This window comes from Amblyomma mixtum, chromosome 2 (genome assembly GCF_055824585.1).
Source record: "Amblyomma mixtum isolate Tamu chromosome 2, ASM5582458v1, whole genome shotgun sequence".
Taxonomy (NCBI): Eukaryota; Metazoa; Arthropoda; class Arachnida; order Ixodida; family Ixodidae; genus Amblyomma; species Amblyomma mixtum.
Window position 1 is genome coordinate 292973006 of NC_143013.1, and position 19499 is coordinate 292992504.

The following is a 19499-nucleotide window of genomic DNA, read 5'->3' on the forward strand; positions in this document are numbered from 1 at the left end:
AATAGTTTTATTAGCTTCGTTCATGCATCTACCAGTGAAGTGGTCCATTTTTGGACAACATGCACTGCTGGGAATTAACACAGCAAAACATGAAAGGTCCCGCGGTGTGCAGCGTTTTGTGCCGAATCTGGGCTTTGATTCAGGGGGTTATTTTTCCGAGAGCTTTTGCATACTCCAGCTTACGCTGACTGCCATATAAGCAAAAAGGGAACGTTTAGAAATTAACGCTGGTCAAATCTTTAGGGGAAACCCCCAAGGTGGAGTAGATTTGTAATAAGGGAGTAATTACTCATTGACGTCCACCCGAGCGCAGCCATACGGCTACAAAGGAAAGCTATACAGCTTTCTCAGAAACTTCGCAGTTAAAGAAAAATTCGTCCTGGTCCGGGGTTCGAACCCGGGACCACCGCTTCACCGGAGCAGTCGCTCTACCAACTGAGCCAACCGGGACGGCAAGCTTATGGTAAGGCGAAAGCGAATCGATCAATAACTCGAAAAGTGAACTGAGTTGGACATTTGACCAGTTGGACATTTGACCAACTCAGTTTCCTTTTCGAGTTATTTATCAATTCGCTGTTGCCCTACCATAAGCTTGCCGTCCCAGTTAGCTCAATTTGTAGAGCGACTGCTCCGGTGAAGCGGTGGCCTCGGGTTCGAACCCCGGACCAGGACGAATTTTTCTTTACGAAGTTTCTGAGAAAGCTGTATAGCTTTCCTTTGTGGCTGCGCTCGGGTGGACGTCAATGAGTAATTACTGTCTTATTAGAAATTAACGCTGTTCTTCGGAGTATTCTTGGGTTGACGCTTGCTGCTTCCGATAACTAATTGTGCAGTGGATCCACAGCGATGTTACCTACAGATTTTGTGCGGCTCGCAGTAATGTGGTCGCAGGACGAAGAAGGTAACGCGACAGTGCAGTCACCGCAATAGCGGTAAACGCTCAGAGATGCATTTACCTCCAAGTAGCATGAAACGCGTCCTGGTAATTCTAGGTTGACTGCTGCTGCTTAGTCTGTGTTTGGTGCGGACAAACAGGTGATGTATACACGGGGTCGTTTTCTGTTATGTTTCCGAACGCCACCACCTAAATTTTCTGAGCGGGCTTCATGTGCAAACGTTCGCTGGCACACCGTCAATGACACGCGATTACGCTAAAGACATTGATATTTATTGCATTAATTGATGGCACAGTGTCAGCGGCAGGACAGTGATATTCACCGGGCGGAACAGCGCCAATGCTAGACTACAGCATGTCGGCTGTACGGCACTACGTCTGGCAGAAGCATCACCGGAAGTGTTTCAGCCACTGTAAAGCACGATTGTACGTCGCTGCCGCTGCACAGCGAGATTATAAGCAGTTTTAAACCCCAAATCCTTCACGGAATGTAAACACCAAATTTTATTCTGCAGTAAAAGACGCAATTATTTTACAAGGGCAAGAACACCAGTATAGAATTGGTATAAAGTAAAAGCGTGCCATTCAGTCTACGTAGTGGCCAATTCAGTAACGATGGCATGCTGTTTAGGCGATACTGCCGCAAGTCGTGCTGATCATGGACGAACGCTCCAGAGACCTCAAGGAATGCTCCAGATCCACGCAGTGGGAAACGGCTTACAGCTCCGTTGCCGTAAGGGATAGGCTTAGCAGCAGCAACGTGGCAAGTAGCGAGTGCGGTCGCCGATAGTCGGCGGGGCTTTCGAAGTACTTGAAGGAGCGGTACACGTCCCGGTTGCGCGCGTCGAAGATGGGCCTCAGCTGGCCGGCCATGTGGTGGACGCAGTAGTTGAGCGACACGTACATGTTGCGCCGCAGGGCGTCCATCTGCGACGGAGATTGTGACGGCGCTAGAATGGACTTCCGGTGATCCGTGTCGTTCGTCTAGCCTACGTCCCTGCACTTGAGCTCTATCGTCGCGAATCAAGAAACAGCAGCGCATCCTGCCGTCGCCGTAAGTACCATAGGGAACAGAAGTCTACAGGATGCGTAAGTGGCAATCTATGCCATTAGCTGTATTATTAGGCGGCGCTGTGAGACCAAACTTGTGGAGGTGGAGGTCGGACTGAAGTGGTCTTCGAAACAGTGGTGGTACTTGAAATGAAATTATCGTTGAAAAACATGGTACCTATGCGCCCAGATTGCTTTTCGCGTATCCTGGAGAAACTTGTCTCCGATAATAAAATCTTAGCCTGGTAAATATCCACATTTATATACACGTACGGATTCGTATCTAATATATACCTTATATAACTAAGCCTGGAATTGCAGCATTTGCTACAGTCGTCTTTACAGCAGTGCCCACGGAGACGCTTGCACTGTGCAGGCCTATGGCGACTTGCAACATCACGGCTCTTATAATCGAATACAAGTCAAGAAAAAAGCGACTTTTCCCCGTCAAAGATCCCTCTTCCAGTCAATGATGTCGGCCGATTCTCATGAACCTGCGTGCAAAGCAGGGTGTGTCAGGTGAAAGAGGGATAGTCCCCTCTTTGCATTGTCACGCTATTCAGAATCGGCTAACGCCGTCGGCTGGAAGGATGCTCTCTGACGGGGAAGAGCCGCTTTTTTTCTTGAGTTGTACGCAACGTTAGTAGAAGTGCGTTGGGGAGCCGTCGCCCTTCCACGCGCACACCCGATAAGCAAAAAGCGTCCGTGTGTAGTGCTATGCCAGAGCGCGTCCCCCCCCCCCCCCCCCTCCTTCCCAGATGGCCCCGGGAATCCCCAGGTGGCCAAAATCATTCAGGAGCTCTCCGTTACGGCACCTTTCTTTCTTTCTTTCAGTACCTCTTTCATCCTTCCCTTCATTACGCGATTTGGGCGTCCAACGTGAAGTGAGACAGTTTCCTTTCCCCAAGACCAATTTTCATTTTAGTTTCTGCCAGCAGGAGGGTGAAGAGCAGTGGTGCATGCGCGTGCCAAGATGCTCATTATCATGGCTAGTCTTATCCATCTATTATTATATATTATCCAGAATGGTATGCAGTTTGGTATGCGAGTTTTAGTGGGATGAGTGGCGCCGTTGTGGAGGACTGCGGAATAATTTCGAACCAACAGGGCTTCTTTAACGCGCATTGGCATCGCACAGCACCCGAGCTTCATGTGAATTTCACCTCCATGAACGCGGCCGCCATGGTCAGATTCGCTGCTGCGGCCTATAGGACTCAGGAGACGAACGCCATGTATTCTATCTTATCCTTCACATTTTATTTATCGATATGTGAACCACAGTAGAGAGATAGCAAGAATATGGGATTCTGACAAAACGAAGCAAACTGAACAGAGAAAAAGAAGGGCGCCTCAGTCCGCTAGCCAACGTTTCGAGAAGAGGACTTGTACGTCTGGGCACTAACGAAGACTTGCACAGACGAAGACGGCACTTGGTCGAATGTTGGCTAGCGGCTGCTGGCTGTTCAATTTGTTTATTGTTTATGCAGCTTTAACGTCCCAAAGCGACTCAAGCTATGAGGGATGCCGTAGTGGAAGACTTCCAGATAATTTCGACCACAGTGGGGTTCTTTAACGTGCACTGACATCGCACACTATACAGGTCTCTAGCATGCACTGTGCGATGTCAGTGTACGTTACAGAAACTATACAAGAGCCATAGGGACAGGGCTTGGGGGGGGGGGGGGGGGGCATTAACCCTGTCCGACTGCTCGGACCTGGAGTCCCCGTGGGCTCTGGTCCAAAGAGCGCGGGCGGAGGCTACGACCAATGGTGTTCCGGAATAAGGACAACCACAGATGTTGAAAATTTATCCGCGCCGTTCCACTGCGTGTTGCTTAGTGTTAACCTTTTAATCCCGTTGCGCACTTCCACTGTTACCGATGCACACTGTGAAACGAGGGGACCGTCGTGTGTGTGCGTACCTGGTCCTCGCCGATGGTGGCCGATCTGGCCATGACCAGCGTTGGTATGCGACTCGTACAGGGCGGAAATGTGAGCGAGCCCGAGTAGGCGTAGTAGTGCTGCGCCTGGGGCGCCATCAATGCGCTCAGCCGCAGCTCCACGGTTGCCCGGGCGCCCCACACTCCGCTGAGCTGCCTCGTGCTCTTCACCAGGGGCTCCAAGGCCGCCACGCTACCCGGCACCTCCTGCCGCGCAGAGGTTAGAAGCTTCAGCACAGCGCGTACCGCCACCATTTACAGCGGCCGTCAATACGCACGCACAGACGGTGCCAGGTTATTGGCACCGTCTGCACATGCGCATTGTCGGCCCACACTCAAAACTCGGTGATCTACAGCGCAAGCAGAGCCAAGCAGAGCCATGTATCACAAAATGTGGCCGAACAGATACGCGAAAGAGTGCGTGTTGATGTGCTCGGGGATCGGGACCAGGGTCTTCACCGCATTAGGGCGAAGCAGCCAGACTACGGAGGGAAGCCTTCGGGAGGAATAGCAAAGCTGGAACGTTTATTTTACATTTTGTACAGTAGCAAGGAGACCAAAGTCAGAAAATGGGTGAAGACCCTGGTCCCGATCCCCGAACACATCAACTGGTTGGCAGCTGTGGGATGGTCTGCGCGGCGTCCTGGCTCCGGTATGGGTAAGTGCACGGTCTTGTCTCTTTTTGAGTTTTGCCAGGTTGTACATATTTGGAATTCGTAGACCTAGGTAATGGAATGTGGCTCCAGAGATTGCCTGGGAATCTTCTCTGACCACTAGTAGAGACTAGCCGTCGCCTGGGAGCAGACATGGACTGGAAAAAGCTGCGCAAACCGGACCTGGTTTTGATATGCGGGAAATTGGGCATCGATTGTGGGTCTATCCGTAGGAAACCGCTCTTAATAGAGGCAATTGAGGCAAGCGGTGCAGACGCGGAGGAGATAGTCGGATGTTGGGAGTACATTCGGGAGGAATTAGAGAAGGCACGGGAACAAAAGAAGCGAGAGGATGAAGAAAAGAGGAAGCTCGATCAAAAGATGCGAGAGTGGGATGAAGTAGCTCGACAAGAGCGGGAAAGGGAGCTGCGGGAGATCACACGTCAACTTAACCTCGTAAGAATGAAAACAATACGATCTAGGTTAAGTGTTTTCAGGACAGGCGATGATATGAGAACTTTCCTTGAGAGTTTTGAAGGAATATGTACGGAGGAGCAGCTGGACCAGGGTTATTGGTCAATTATGCTGCTGGGTGTCCTCCCGTGTGAAGTCGCCAACATATTAGCGCGCCTGTCGAACGAGGATGCGAAAATTTATGCAAAAGCTAAAAGTGCGCTCCTCCGAAACTTTGGACTTCCCGCAGAGGTCGATCTCAAAAGCCAAAGTGAATGTGGTCAGGTACACCACGACCGTGTCAGCGAGCGACTTAAGAGCTCCGCTCAGTCGCCGGAAGACACGGCAGCTGCTCAGAAGTGCCGGGATAGGGCAGATCTGGCTCTAGAAAAAAAGGCTACTTCAGCAGCAGCGACCGATGATTTAGGTCAAAAATCTAGAGAACTGTGCAGATCCGCAAGCCGCGAGGGCTCGGGGGATAGTGTAGGCACTGAGGCTAGAAAGGAAGGAAAGTGCGAATCCGCCAGCCGTGAGGGCTCGGGGGATTGTGAAGGCACTCAGGCTAGCAATGAGAAAAAGTGCAGATCCGCAAGCCGTGAGGGCTCGAGGGATAGTGTAAGCACTAAGGCTAGGAATGAGGAAAAGTGCCGACCCGCAAGCCGCGAGGGCTCGGGGGATTGTGTAAGCACTAAGTCTAGCGAAAAGTGCATATCCGCCAGCCGTAAGGGCTCATGGGATAATGTGGGCACTAATGCTAGCAGTAAGGAAAGGTGCAGCGCGGCGGTTTTGAGCCCAGAGGAGCGTGCACTTTCCGTGAAGAAGGCGGCCGTCTCTAACCCTGAGGCAGATGCTCTGTTGATAAGTGAGGTTGATTGCTGCGATCGAGAGGGTAGCACACCGGACAAAAACGCTACTTTAGGCGAACAGCGTGGTTCAGGTCCAGTTGCAGGCCAGAGCGTTAGTGTCGTAGGCTCGAACAGCAAACCTCAGGAGAGCAAGCTATGCTCAGGAAAGAGTAAAGTGCCGATGAGACAGTCAGACACTGCGACATGCAGTGACTCGCCGAAAGCACGAGCCCATTGTTTAAAATCAAGTGGGAAATGCGGCTCGGTGCTGCGTCAGAGAGAAGACGCGGAGGGTGAGGACGCCGCTAGAAAGGGAGGCGCGCAGGGCCGATCTGCTAAGGCAGTTTTCAGAAGGCGGCCGCGCGCAGGGAGAGCCAAGCGAAAGGGTGCTCTCCAGAGAACAGAGAAAGTACGGGCCGAAGACACTGTAAGGCTAAAGGCCGGCCAACAGTGTAATCGGCCGAGACGGTCACCGCGGCACGCCAGGTGCAATAGACACCGCACAAGGGCAAGACCGACAGGAAGGGTTCAGATAAAGCGAAGGCCACCCGACCCATTGTGGCGACCCTGCGGTTGCAGGACGCGTAAAACTTGCAGCAGGGCACAGGGAAGCATGCACAGCTACCACGCTAAAGAACGCAGCAGAACGCGTTTCAGTGGCAGGCCATTCTTGAATCGAGAGGGGAATGCTTGTAGGCATTGCTTTCATAGATCGTCCCCCTCCCGCATTCTTTTCAAGTCCTGCTCAGGTAGTGGAGACGCGCGACCGAGGTGCGGAACAAATCAATGTCGCGTGGTGTCTGGAGCCCGAAGAGGTGAACGCACACTTAAGCCCTTCGGCTTTTGTCGGGTCTCGGCGGCCCAAGCTACTGTTAGTCTGCGACCGCGCCGAGCGCGGCTGAAGAATAGGACCCCTCGTGTCGCGACGGGGGTAGTTAGCAGATTCCGAGAATGAGTCTCTGCTTTTTGCTTTTTCTTTTTTTGCTGCTGCCGAAAAGGTTTTGAGTATGTGTAGTTTTTGGTATGGTCATTAACTTTTGCAGCAGTGGTCTTGCATTTCTTTTAATACTAATTGTTTGACAATGCACAGGTAGTGCTTATGTATAGCAGCGTCCGCTGCCTCGCGGAAATGCTGGAAAGACGGGCCATTGTAGGACACTGGCATAAGCGCCGGGAGCAACTTTGTTTCAAGGCATTAAAGAGATGACTTGGGCTCCGATATTGAGGAAAGCTTTGCCAGGCGGAGCAAAGGTGACGGCACTATGCGGTCATGCAAATGAGGGGAAGTAAGCAACTCGTAATTGCCACTAAAATTACGAACGTGCTTACCTCCCCACGTGATCGCGCACACCGCACAGACACACACACACGGGCAAGGAGGAACTTGGCGTCTCTGAGTCGCGAACTGTTTGACCGGGCCCAAAGGTCGTTGCGGCTGTGTGATGATCTTGATCGATGGGGACGCGAGCGCTGACCGCTCACACCGGTGACCTCTTCAGTTCGGTGGAAGGGACAAATCAGCCGTGTCGCCCCTCGGCTTTGTCTGCTGCCCAGGGCGCACGCGGGTAATGAGTTAGCGGCGCCGCCGCCCCGCCGTCGTCGCCACTGGGTCTCGTCGGTCAGTCCACGGGCAGTCCAGGAGAAGCGCCGCACTCAGCCTTCCCGGCGAAGGGATTAGACGCCTTTGTGTACGCCGATGCCGTCGCCAGTAGCTGCCCCACGCAGGGTCTCTTTTGTCTTCCCCCGAGCAGCAGCGCTTCGGCCGCATACCTGATGGCGGCTGACTGGCTCGCCGGTTTCCGCTGCTAGTCCCCAGCAGCGCAGTTCGGCACCAGAGCCGCAGTCAGCATCGCCGGCGAAGGGGATTACAGCCTTTGTCCGCCGACGCCGTCGCCAGAAGCCGTCCCCAGGCACCCTTTTCCTTAGAGCTGTGCACGGGCTCGGGCCGGCCCGAAAGCCCGTACCCGGCCCGGCCCGCGGGCCGGGCTCGGGCCTTGAGGAAGTCTATTCACCCAGGCCCGGGCCGGGCTCGGGCCACGGTATATTTGTCTCGGACGGGCCGGCCGGGCTTCGCGTTCGCGATTGCTCCTGCGTGGCTCCAGCCGCCCTACTGTTGCAAGGTTCGAAACTAATCTCCACATGAATGGTCTCACGAGCCCAAATGACACTGCACAAAGGAAGGTGAGGTGTGTCGAACCGAAGGCACTCGCAAAAGTACGCTCCGCCACGCATTGACGGGGGCCGGGTAGGAGGGGTGGGGGGTCATTATCACATGTACGGGACAACAGGATTCTCGCTCGTGTGGCAACAACGACGTGTTGTGGCCATTATCTTCTTACTCGCCATGATTACCTGCGTAGGCGCATAGTTTAGTTGCCGTCACGTGAATGCACGGAGGTCGCGCGACTCGATTCGTCACGGAGGGCAGCGAAATCGGGCATCAAACATGTCGCTGGCGACTCATTGGGGTCGCCCCCTCCGTGACGATTCGAGTGCCTCCGCGAGTCACCATACATAATAACTTGGAGTGATAACTCTCTACATGCCCGGTGTTTGCATATACTCACTAATTTTCATCTAGACCATGAGAGCCGAGCATTTTAAAAACATTGAAATAGACTGATTTTCCTTAAATTATCTCTTTCTGTTTCATCGTCACTTCAATTTCAGTTTTGCAGCTCGGGCCGGGCCTTAACTCGGGCCGGGCCCGGGCGGGCTTAGGTTTTTTCAGTGTCGGGCCGGGCCGGGCCTCCGTCAGTAGTGTAGGGCTCGGGCCGGGCGCGGGCTGAAATTTGCGGCCCGTGCACAGCTCTACTTTTCCTTGCGTCTTCTCCGAAAAACAGCAGCGCTTTCGGCCGCATACCTGACGGCGCCTGTCTGGCTCGCCGTTCTCCGCTGGCCGGGCCTCCGATCATTACAGTGTGGTGTGGGGGCTACGCCACAACGTACCACGCCACCTGGGGCTGCAAAAAAAGCCCTTTACTACCAAAGGTAAATACCCAGGCAGCACAACAACATTGGCCGAAGGTCGGTCAACTGTTGGCAAAAATTGGCACGAACATCGGTCCTACACTGGCATTTGGGCCGAGCGCTACCACTTTACACATTGGACCTACTTTCATGCCAGTTTTGGGCCAATGTTCGGACGATCAAGCGGCCAACGCAGTACCAATGTTCGTTCTGCAGCATGGGCCAGCAAGGGTCTCATACTGGTATCCAGCTTTCAAACATTGGTAGCCAGCTTTCAAACATTGGTAGCCAACTTTAAAACAAACATTGGTAGCCAGCTTTCGAATAATGGTTTCCAGCTTTCGAATAATGGCATCCAGCTTTCGAATAATGGTTTCCAGCTTTCGAATAATGGCATCCAGCTTTCGAACGCTGGCACATGCAATTAACCCACTCGCCAATGACCGGCACTGTGGATGGATGTACATACCATTCTACCTAGCAAATATTCATAATAGAGGGTGCGAAAGAATTCCAGAAAAAAGACCCGTTTATTGCTTTGAGTTACAAGAATCACGCTTTTAGCCCGCACAGGATGGTTTGCGCTACCACCAGCCACCCTGGGGAGTAAAGAAAGGGGGCCCAAGAGCATGGTGGTAGAGGCTGTGGGAAAACAATTTATTTTCAAGTTTGGTGCGTGCCGATCAGGTTGGGCAAAGCATCTGGGCAAGCTGCTGCAGCACGGCTAAGGCATCCATAAAATGCTCAATGGAGCTGTCCTCCAGTGAACTGATCAGTCATATCCGAAGTAATCGTTGCACTCCACTTGCAAGAGGGCTGCTGGACTGCATTCAAACAAATTCCTCGTCCAGCTCTTGCACGATGGCCTCACGATGCGCCAAGCCTGCAACGATCGACATGCATGATGTCATGGTAAGTTGAATTATGGCCATCACAGAACAAATACAAAAATGATTAAATAACACCGAATTTTGTGAAACACAGTCATCGTGAAGACACTAGCAACATATTTTACAGGATAATTTTAAATTTATTCTTAAGAACCAGCACCACATTAGTTGCGCAAAGTGGAATTTAATTTACTAAACTTCCCTTATACCAAATGGTTTAATTTAGTCCAATGCGTCGTGTCGCACTCCCAGTAAATATATTCAATGCGAGATAAGCAAATTAATGTGATATTGAAAACAGATTACTGTATTATTTTGTTTTAATATCATAACTCGTATCTCTAAATTGCGAGCTAATTTTTTATTCAAGTAAATATGCACAGGTTGTAGCGTCTCTTCCACATGGACGTCAAAACAACATTTTTGATTAGTTTTTTTTTAATAGGGTTAAAAATACGGCTTGCGATTTTTTGCGAAATACGCTGAACGCAAGGAACTCAGGACACCTTTGTTCTACCTTAGTCGCTTCGCATGCATGCTATAATTGGATTCGAAACTGCGACTTGCAAACCACACAAAAATACTAGTCTGATAGTCCAGAGTAATGCCCTTTTTCATTGCGAGAGAACTTGGGCAAAAGCTTTAACCAGAAATTGCGGATTTTCTATTGAGTCTGCAAGTGTAGAAGGCAAAAAGAAACAGTACGGAAGTATTACACATATTCTTACCAACTGGTCTGCAGTGAAAAATTAATTAAACGGTTCTGATTTCCGTCGTGCATAAGCGGTAAAGGACATATTCCCGAATGCATCCCATATCAGGTCATATGAGTTCAAACCCGCTGTTAGCCAAAGTAGTGAATCTTCAGTGAGTTCATCTCACCAAAGACGAAAAGTTAAATTCTCACCATTCGGCCACAATTCCACTGCGCACGACGTCAAGCAAGCCATTTCGCAATGAGAGTGGGTACACAGAAGTCGTCCTCGTGCTTATTGGCTCGCTCTGTTTTCCTGCCGAAAAAATAAAGGCGCATGTAGTCAAAGCAACGTTTACTACAAAAACCACTTTAACTTCCAGACGTATATCAAGATAAAAGAGTTTTAGTACTTACAAATAAGATCTTGCAGGCGGTACGAACAGCGTCGGAGCTCTCCTAATATATGAGCGTGGCTTTTCGCGTGCACAGACTATGAACGGTGCTAGCTCGAGTGTGCATGCATTTTCGTCGTGTTGGTTGTGCACGTGGTTGGGCTCCGCCGTGGAGTCAAGAATGTTTTATTGTGATGCGTCGCGCGGTTCCAAGACGAGCAGTGGAGACGATGGTGGGGGGAGGGGGGGGGGGTTGGCTGGAGGGGAGAGAGTCGTTTTCCTTTACACAGGTTTTGTGGTTCCGAGAAAAGTTCTCGAGCTGAAAGGTGGAGACAGGGAGATCGTGGAAGGGTGCACGAACAGCGAAGCGCGCAGCTGCGCGCGAGGGAAAATAGCTTTGAGGAAGTGACAACCAAAAAGAAAAAAAAAAGCGCTTCACGGGGTGGGGGGGGGGGGGTTAGCTCGCTACCTAAAGAAAGGGCGCGGCCGGGAGAACAGGTAGGGAGATATGGGAAAACTTGAAAGAGAGAGGGAAAGGGGCCAAAACACGTGAAAAGGGTTTGGAATTTTTGGAGAATGAGTCACATGGCCACAGGCAGTACGGAAAGCAATACCTACAAGGAACAAGTGGATGGGAAACACGGAAGCGTCAAAGTATTGCTACAAAGCTGCAGCAAAAGCCCGAAAATTTTGAAGTGAAAAACTTGGAGCTTCAAGATGAATTTCGCCAAAACGAGTTCAGACACTCGCGTATTTTGTGGGGCCGTATGATGTGGCTTCTGTTAGTTCAAGATAGCTTAAAATGTTACCACATAATAACAAAAATATAAACCAAAAGAAATATCCAAGCAGAATGCGTGCTCTTTCATAGTTTCATGTTCCGTACATACGCCAAACAAGCTAGGTTAACATGCGTCTAACGCCAGTTGTCAGTCCATTTATTCAGTGGTCGTCGAGGAATCCTCAAATTGTTTGTTGGTGTGGAAGTTTCGCGCAAAAAAAAAGCAAAAACAAACAAAGGCATGTTGAATTGTGGTTCGCAACTACTTTCGATGGTTTTCATCAATAAAGGTCATGTTCGAAAGAAAAAAAAAAACTTGCGAGTAAATATGCAAGGACGTGAGCAAGAGCTATATTGCCCCCAATGCAAATTACGCAAAGAAGAATAAAATGGTCAAAAACAACAATTTCCAACACTACGATTTGCAGAAAAGGAAGGAAATAGCAAATCAGAAAACACGGGAAAGGCGCGATCACAGGGCACTAGGTAGGGAAGCGTAGGAATCGCTTAGCACGTGTCCGCGTGCGTTTATCAAGCACCCGCCTAATATTTCACGAGCGCAACGCATAATTCGAAATTACGAGGCGGCTGCTTCGTTTCTGGACGTTGCCAAAACTGAGCACAATTTCGGTTTAGCGAATGCACTTGCGCTAATCTATTACGTTTGTATCGCGATCTCCATGAAGCAGACACCAGCTACGCACTGCGGCAGTGAATTCCTAGAGCGAATAAAAAAAATTGATTTTTTTATTCCAAAAATTTAATCAAATCAAACTTATTTGATTTTTGTTGAAGGCGCCTGTTGACAATTTTTGTTGAAGGCGTCTCGGGTGTAATCAGAACGTTAATTCTGATCAACAGGACTTCGATCGCAATTCTCCTAAACGTATTATTGCTGCTCACTGCGCAACCAGAGTGCAGCTTTTCCAACGGAATCATGGGTAGCTTTGTTCACAAACTGCAAAAGTGTTCGGTTAAAATATAATAATAAATAAAACCAAATCTTTGAACTCGCATGTTTTAGCGCGTTCGAAAATTATGAACTGCCGATATGGTACTCGACAATAAAAATAATTTTGAACCCATTTTAATGGATGACACAATGTTTACCAACGTTTGCCAGTATACTTTGAACACTGGATAAGCGGTGGCAATCCTAGGCCAATATAGCCAGCTCCCGGAAATGGCATAGCCAATTCTGGCAAAGAGTGGAACAACACTGGGTAACATGGCCCATGATAGCCAGGATTCGATGATGGCACAGCCAGCAATGGCAAACAGTGGGGCAATCCTGACTAACCTGGCCCATGATAGCCAGGATCTAATTACGGCTCAGCCAATACTGGTAAAGCGACGGACAACCAGGGCCATTGTTGGATGTGCTAAGGAGTGGCACAACCAATATCGGATGCTCACTGGCAACTCTGGGCCTAGTTAGGGCCACGCTTTGCCAGTGGATTTCCAATATTGGCCCGCTGCCGTGTGCTACCTGGGTAGCCCTAGTCTAGAGCAGTGGGAGGCCCTCCTGGCTGACTCCGACCCGAGCACACAGCTTATGCTGGTGACGGGCCAAGGCAGCGGCGGAGGCCAACGGGATCCTGGACTATAGGGAAGACCGACCACTGAAGCTCTACATCTATCTATCCCCATCCCCCTACTCCCTAACTCTTCCTTTTGAAAGAAAAAATAAATGTTTTCACTACTACTACTACAGCGCAGCTGTTAAAGCGCCCGTTCCTTGGCTTGAGCGTCATTATTGAGGGGCGTTGTAACCGGAGGGCGGTTACCACCTTTCGAAGGGTTGCAGGTGGTTACCGTGGAAGGAGGAGTTTATGGTACCTGCCAGTCAGCATGCATGACGTGCATGCATGGCCAGCCGCTCAACCAATCAACCAATGACGACGAGAAAACGGTGCACACACAGTTTTCTCGTTTTCTCGAGTTTTGAGTGTGACTTCATGAGTTTGAGCATAGCGCATCCCGTCTAGCGCCATCGCTCACCAGGGCCGACGTGGTGCACACGCTCTTCTCGTGCTTCGCGCGGTAGCTGGAACGTAAGCCGGTATAGCAAAAATAGTCACGGGCAGTTCTGTCGGCTCAGTGACAGATGGCTGCTAAAGGCGCAGCGCGAGAAGAGGCTCAGCCCCGCCGACGAAAGGTTCCGGTGTCCTGTTCGTCTCCCTAGTAACTCCTCCCACTACTATGACTACCTTCCGAAGCACGCGCATAGACTTCGTCTCTCATAATCAGGTCTTGATCCTGGAACACATCTCTTTCGACTTCTCAGAATGCAAGGTTTCCTTCATGACCCTGAAGGACTAAGTGCTAGTTGAAGAGCGAGTATGTCCGGAAAATAGGAAGAGTATTCTGTATAACTGTGCCTGTAAATATATATCTGTAAAATTATTTACTTCAGTATGTTTGAAAATGAAAACACTTCAGAAGCCGCGCGGAAAATTTGCGCTAGCGAGTATTGTAACCGCCCAGTGAGTTCTTATTTTTCTGGATCGTACTTGTTCGTTTAGGTTTCTTGCCGTCGAGTAGTTTACTGGTTCTACCAGTGTCTCCCATCGAACAGTATCAAGCGACTCTTCCCTACAAGCCACACTGAAAATTAATCACGTGACCGGTCATCGGCGCCTCACTTCACAAGGCCTGCCTGGTATCCCAGCCCTCCAACGCAACATGCGCTGCTTTTGTGTTACGCCTCGCCATCAGAAAGATGTCATTACTGCGGGCGTGTGTTACAGAGGAAAATCAGAGCGAAGAACATTGTGAAGACGAACCTGTCCTTGTTCGCTTCAAAACTCTGCATAATACTGTTGGGTTCTGGGAAGAAAACTGCTGGGAAGAAAACGTACACTCGCAAAAGTAAACAGAGAAAAAAAGCAGTGGCTTAGCTCAGCCAGGCCAGGATATACGTAGCGAGAGAACGGTTAATCTTGGTTACACCTAGTCGTTTAGCTCGGTTTCTCTCCGGCTACGTCCAATGTTTAGCGTTCGTTGTTATCCCCCCGTTGCGTCTAATTGCGGCTACATTAAAGACAGGACATTTGTTATGCAGCAAAGTGTGACGCATTTATTTTATTTCCGGTTCTTCGTCTTGTAGTTGAAGCCTGCCTTCTTTCAGTCTCTCCGACTCACTAACCATATCTACCGACGACTCCACCGAGCCGCCTTCTATATATATACAGCTGCACCAACCAGCCCTCATCCTACCGCGCATGCGCACACCTGTTGCAACTCGATTCCGCTGGCACGCCGCGGCACTGGCTCCTCTTTTGACGTCACGCCAGATGGCGCGGCGAGCGGCGGACGCCAACTGCAGCGGTTGCTAGGCAACGGCTCAAGGTCACGGTGCGGCCACGGCAAAACTCGTGCCACGTCGAAACGGCGAGACTTGCGCGTAATGTAGCTCTCGCTACAAAAACGTTCACGTTTCGGCACCCTTAAGGGTTTGCGGACTTATACTCGGTGGCCGCAACTGGCAAAGGACAGGGTTAATTGGAGAGACATGGGAGAGCCCTTTGTCCTGCAGTGGGCGTAGTCAGGTTGATGATAATGATGATGATGCTCGGCGGGGACTAAGTACTGGGTGCGGACTGTAGTCCGGATATTAAGGTCTTCTTTTTCGTTTATTAAGGCCAGGACATCAACTCACGTTGCCTCTCTTGCGAAATCACTGGGCGAGAAAATGCACCACAAAAAGAGGATCCGCGGACGGAGCACTGCCAAGTGCAGTTTTGTTTGGCCAGACACAAATGTACTTGGCCAAATAAAACATTAAGACGAGAAAAGCATAAAATCCTAGCGTAAAGCACCTTCGCCGACGGATGTCAAACAATGGCACTCGGTTCTCGTCACTATACGAAAGCGTTCATCGAGCATCACAGAAGCAAAGCAACTGTGTAACCGTTACCTGCCGCCATAAAAAAATACTTATTTACTAACGCGTTCGCGTTCATTTGGCCCCCAATTTCGTTTCTTTCACGCACAATCGTGTATGCCACGCTAAACAAAGTCAGCTCCAGACCACGTGAAAATTCCAAACAAGCATATTACAGGAGCCATAGTTTCATTTTGTTTACATGTACATAACTTTTGTTATGTGCATGTTTTTAATGACAGTGAACAGGTCATTAAAGATCTAGAGAGAGAAACCGGCCGGCGGCCTGTTTTGCATACCGCTTGATACAAAGGGTAGAAATCACTTTTAAAGGTCGCTGTTTGCTCAGTTTATCACACAGACCTGAATTCAACAAACGATCCCCACGCTCTGCCACTGTTGTGCGTTGTTGTTGTGCAGCCTTAGAACTGAGTGGCCGGCTCTGGACGGACTCGGGGTGTGAGGTCACGAGTTTCCCTTCTTCTTCCAGCCTTTGTGCAGTGCTGCAGGCGCTTATTTTGCTCCCTCTCAGATTTTAGAAATTATGGTTCTTACTAGGGGTGTGCGAATATTCGATATTTTCGAATATAATTCGAATATTATATTTTAGTATTCGTATTCGATTCGAAATCCAGGTATTCGTGTTGTCTCGAATATTCGACCCGACGCGAATATTCGTATCTAGCCGAATATTCATTGTGAACACCGGCGTTCATTTCGATCCGCAAGCCCTATTGACAGAGACATAACAACAAGGCAGCGCCCACAGCAAAGCGCATTCCTTCCTCCAAGAGCCATGCCGTAGCTGACTGCGCTGGTGAGCTTTTTGTGGCTATACCTGCGAAGCTGGTATAGTCAGAGCTGTACACGAAGTACCTCGCAATACGTGCCAGGTCAGTGCCAAGTGAGAGGGCAATTTCTGTGGCTGGAGGAGTCGTTTCAGCTAGAAGGGAACTACTTCTGCCTGACCATGTGGAGCAGCGGGTTTTCCTTCACGACAACCTTTTATGTTCATCCCAGCAACGCGCGTTCGTGCTGATGGCAAGCTAGCCTTAATCAATGCTGTGTACCAGCCATCTTCTCTGATATTTCCACTCTTCTAAGAATAATATTCGAGACTGATACTTTTTGTGCAGCCACACATACCTTTTGTGTTCATTTAATCATCGATAGTTGAACTGTGATGTTCTTGGGTGCTCAAATAAATGTTTTGCAGTGGTTAAATGCGTCTGTCCTTGATTATTCGATATTCGGAGCCAAGTATTCGTATTCGATTCGTATTCGAAGAATTTGATATTCGCACACCCCTAGTTCTTACTAAAGACCAGAGTGGAATTTTCGAAACGATACAGAAGGAATGGTCCGACCTCCACTGTCAAGATGAAAAAGTGTTGCCTGCTTCGGATTAATGGGATCCCTACATTCGGGGGTCTCGATCTCTTGTCAATACAAGTTGGGGACGGGGGTTTCTCAGACCCCCCCCCCCCCCCCCCCCAGACGCCACTGGCTTTAAGCCCTGCCCGTGAACCAGGCATACATACTCACGCGGTAAAGGACAGACACGATGGCAACGCCATAGTTATCGTGCAGGCATCTGGTAGGGGTCGGCTTCTTGGAGGAGAACAGCAGCTGCAGCTGGACAAGGAGAGCATAGAAACAATCACTGAAAAAGGTGGACAGGTTCGAAGGAAACAAAAGGAAACACTAATTCCGCACTTAACTTCCTACTTTAGTCTATAGACAAAGAGGAATAGATTTCATATTGATTTACGGCTGTGATTACTGTATAGACTACGAATAGAAAGAGTGAATAGACGTTCCTATCGACTTGCGTTTATAGACAGCCCGTTAACTATGAATAGACAAGCAAAATAAATTTCCCTATCCGGCTTTGATTTGTTAAAAGTCTGTAGAGACTAGTACAGGCTAAGGGAAATTTTTATACGCTATCTATAGACATTTTTTTCTGAGTGACATGTGAAAGTGGGTTTACAGAAGAGGAACGATGATGAGAGCCTGTTCTTTTATAGCTCAGAAAGTGAAAAACAGTGCGAAAGACTGAACATCGTCTCCTCTTTACATGCCCTGTCTTATGCACGTTAAAGAACCCCAGGTGGTCGAAATTTCCGGAGCCCTCCACTACGGCGTCTCTCATAGCCTTAGTCGCTTTGGGACGTTAAATCCCAAACCAACCAAACCTTATTCATTATTTTTCGAACTGCTTACGAGTTTTTAGGAACGACGCCAAGGTAAAAAAAAAATATCTTCCGAGAAAATAAACGAGACAGTAGCTGAGGGAGTGCAATCCGCATGCTTTTGAAGCCCAATTTTCTGTCCCACCCACTCTTCACTGCACAGTGTACGCGCGATATATATATGTGGCCCACCTCTGCGACGTGTTCAGCGTCGTCGATCCGGTGCTCGGAGCCCTGCCTAGTAGGCCGTCCAAACCGCAGGATGGCCCGGGAGAGGTTGTGGCGGACGGCCAGCGGGCCACCGTACAGACTCACCGTACCGTCGACCAGGGTCAGGTAGACTGCGTTTTAGGAGCGAGGAAGTAAAGCGCTAAAGTTCAGATTCATTCTCGTAGAGAAGGTGTCGAGGAAGTCGCAACTGTGTTATTGGTAAGCTAAGATGTCGAGAAGCAGGGGTGAGTGGAGGAGCTTCAGCTCGGTCAACCACCTCATGGCCATAAATTTCTCGATCAAAGTAAACTGTCCGTGGGAAGTACCTGTCGACTACCACAGCGAACATTGGTCGGTCAGGTCAACTTCTGAGAAGAACCGAGAACAGGAAAAACATACTTTCGACAATCACACCGAGAATCATGTTGCCTTAGGGAAATATCTTTTGAGTCAACGGCGTGGATCTAAATAACTCAGTAGACTGGAGCTGCTTCGATTCTATAGCTGTTCCATGGCTATGGGATTCAAATGACAAAAATAGACGCATGGGGAGACAAGCGGCAAGCGCACATTCATATCCTCCCTGTCATTTTAAAACGAGAGACCAAATAAATTTATCGGCTCTGGGTGGCTCTGTGACCTCTTTGTGATGAGAGCTGACATCATCAGCTCTCAAGTTCAGCCGGCACCGAAGGTAAGTCGGCGTAGTAAAGGCCAAAGAGCAAAAAGTGCCTCGTTTCCATGACCTTTCATGTGTATGCAGCCAGTAGCTGTTGGAAAACAGTTTTAAAGCCAATGATTAAGTATCAGTCTACAGACGATGAACAATAGATGTTGCATGTCCCATCAGCTCTGCTTGCTCGGTGGTAGGTCGGAACGGGTCTGTGGATTCTTATACTCTCTACAAAGTTTCCATCTTGTGACCGTGACGATGTCGGAATGACACTGTGTCGTGCTCACGGCCATGCATGCCGTTCTCGACGACGTAGCTGTAGTGGTTCTCGAAGCCGGCGAAATAGAGCGGCTTGAACTGCACGAACCGGCTGTCCAGGTAGTGCACGTGTATCGGCGACTGCTCCACGACGTCGCCGCATGCCTCGTACCTTTTGGGCCACTCGGTGTGCTCTGCACGAGGTGGCGCGAAACAGAGGTCACGGCGTTGTCACGCTTTTCTAACGTGGTTTAACGAACAGACCATCAGAAAGGCGCAAGATTTTAAAGATAGCGCCATTCTTGGAGGACGGAAGTAAAATATATGCGAGTTACAGCACAGCGCAATCCGCAATCCACTACCGTTAACCGCTCCCGCGAGGCGCCACTGCGCCACGGCGGCGCCAGACGGCGCCACGTTCCCGTCAGCTGCGTGGAGGAGGAGGAAAACTTTTATTCTCTATTTACAGCACGTGATTTACAGTGAGAGGTCGATGGGGCGAGCCGGAAGGGCCCGCCCCTTACAAACACTAGGAGGCATCCCTAGTCCGGGATCTCTGTAGCTTCCGCAGCGGCCCGGGCTCTAGCTACCAATGCCTGTTGGGCTTGGAGTTCGGAGCAGCCGCGTAGTGGAGATGGGGTGGGTAGGCAGGATTGGAAGGGCATGCCCACACCATGTGGTAGGTGTCCGAAAACTCCTCCTCACAGTGCG

General features: G+C 49.9%; 1 protein-coding gene and 1 long non-coding RNA gene across 2 annotated transcripts; both read right to left on the bottom strand.

Annotated features, from left to right (window-relative positions):
* Positions 1-963: 963 nt before the first annotated feature.
* LOC149364499 (carbonic anhydrase 3-like) lies at positions 964-19005 on the bottom strand. Its single transcript, XM_089570128.1, has 5 exons — positions 18818-19005; positions 17840-17988; positions 16998-17087; positions 3868-4092; positions 964-1822 (listed from the first exon to the last, which is right to left on the bottom strand). Exons 1-5 carry the CDS (start codon positions 18825-18827, stop codon positions 1613-1615), a joined length of 684 nt encoding a protein of 227 aa, XP_089426254.1. The 5' UTR covers positions 18828-19005; the 3' UTR covers positions 964-1612.
* Positions 9443-11167, bottom strand: LOC149364500 (uncharacterized). The gene is made up of 2 exons (XR_016288622.1): positions 10604-11167; positions 9443-9689 (listed from the first exon to the last, which is right to left on the bottom strand). It is a non-coding gene; the product is annotated as an uncharacterized LOC149364500 (long non-coding RNA).
* Positions 19006-19499: the final 494 nt, after the last annotated feature.

Excerpts from the sequence above, each read along its gene's own strand:
- LOC149364499 (XM_089570128.1), bottom strand. Across the intron at positions 17,088-17,839 it reads ACGCTGAACACGTCGCAGAG|CTGCAGCTGCTGTTCTCCTC; the intron begins GTGGGCCACATA and ends CTCCTTGTCCAG. Across the intron at positions 1,823-3,867 it reads CCACCATCGGCGAGGACCAG|ATGGACGCCCTGCGGCGCAA; the intron begins GTACGCACACAC and ends TCTCCGTCGCAG.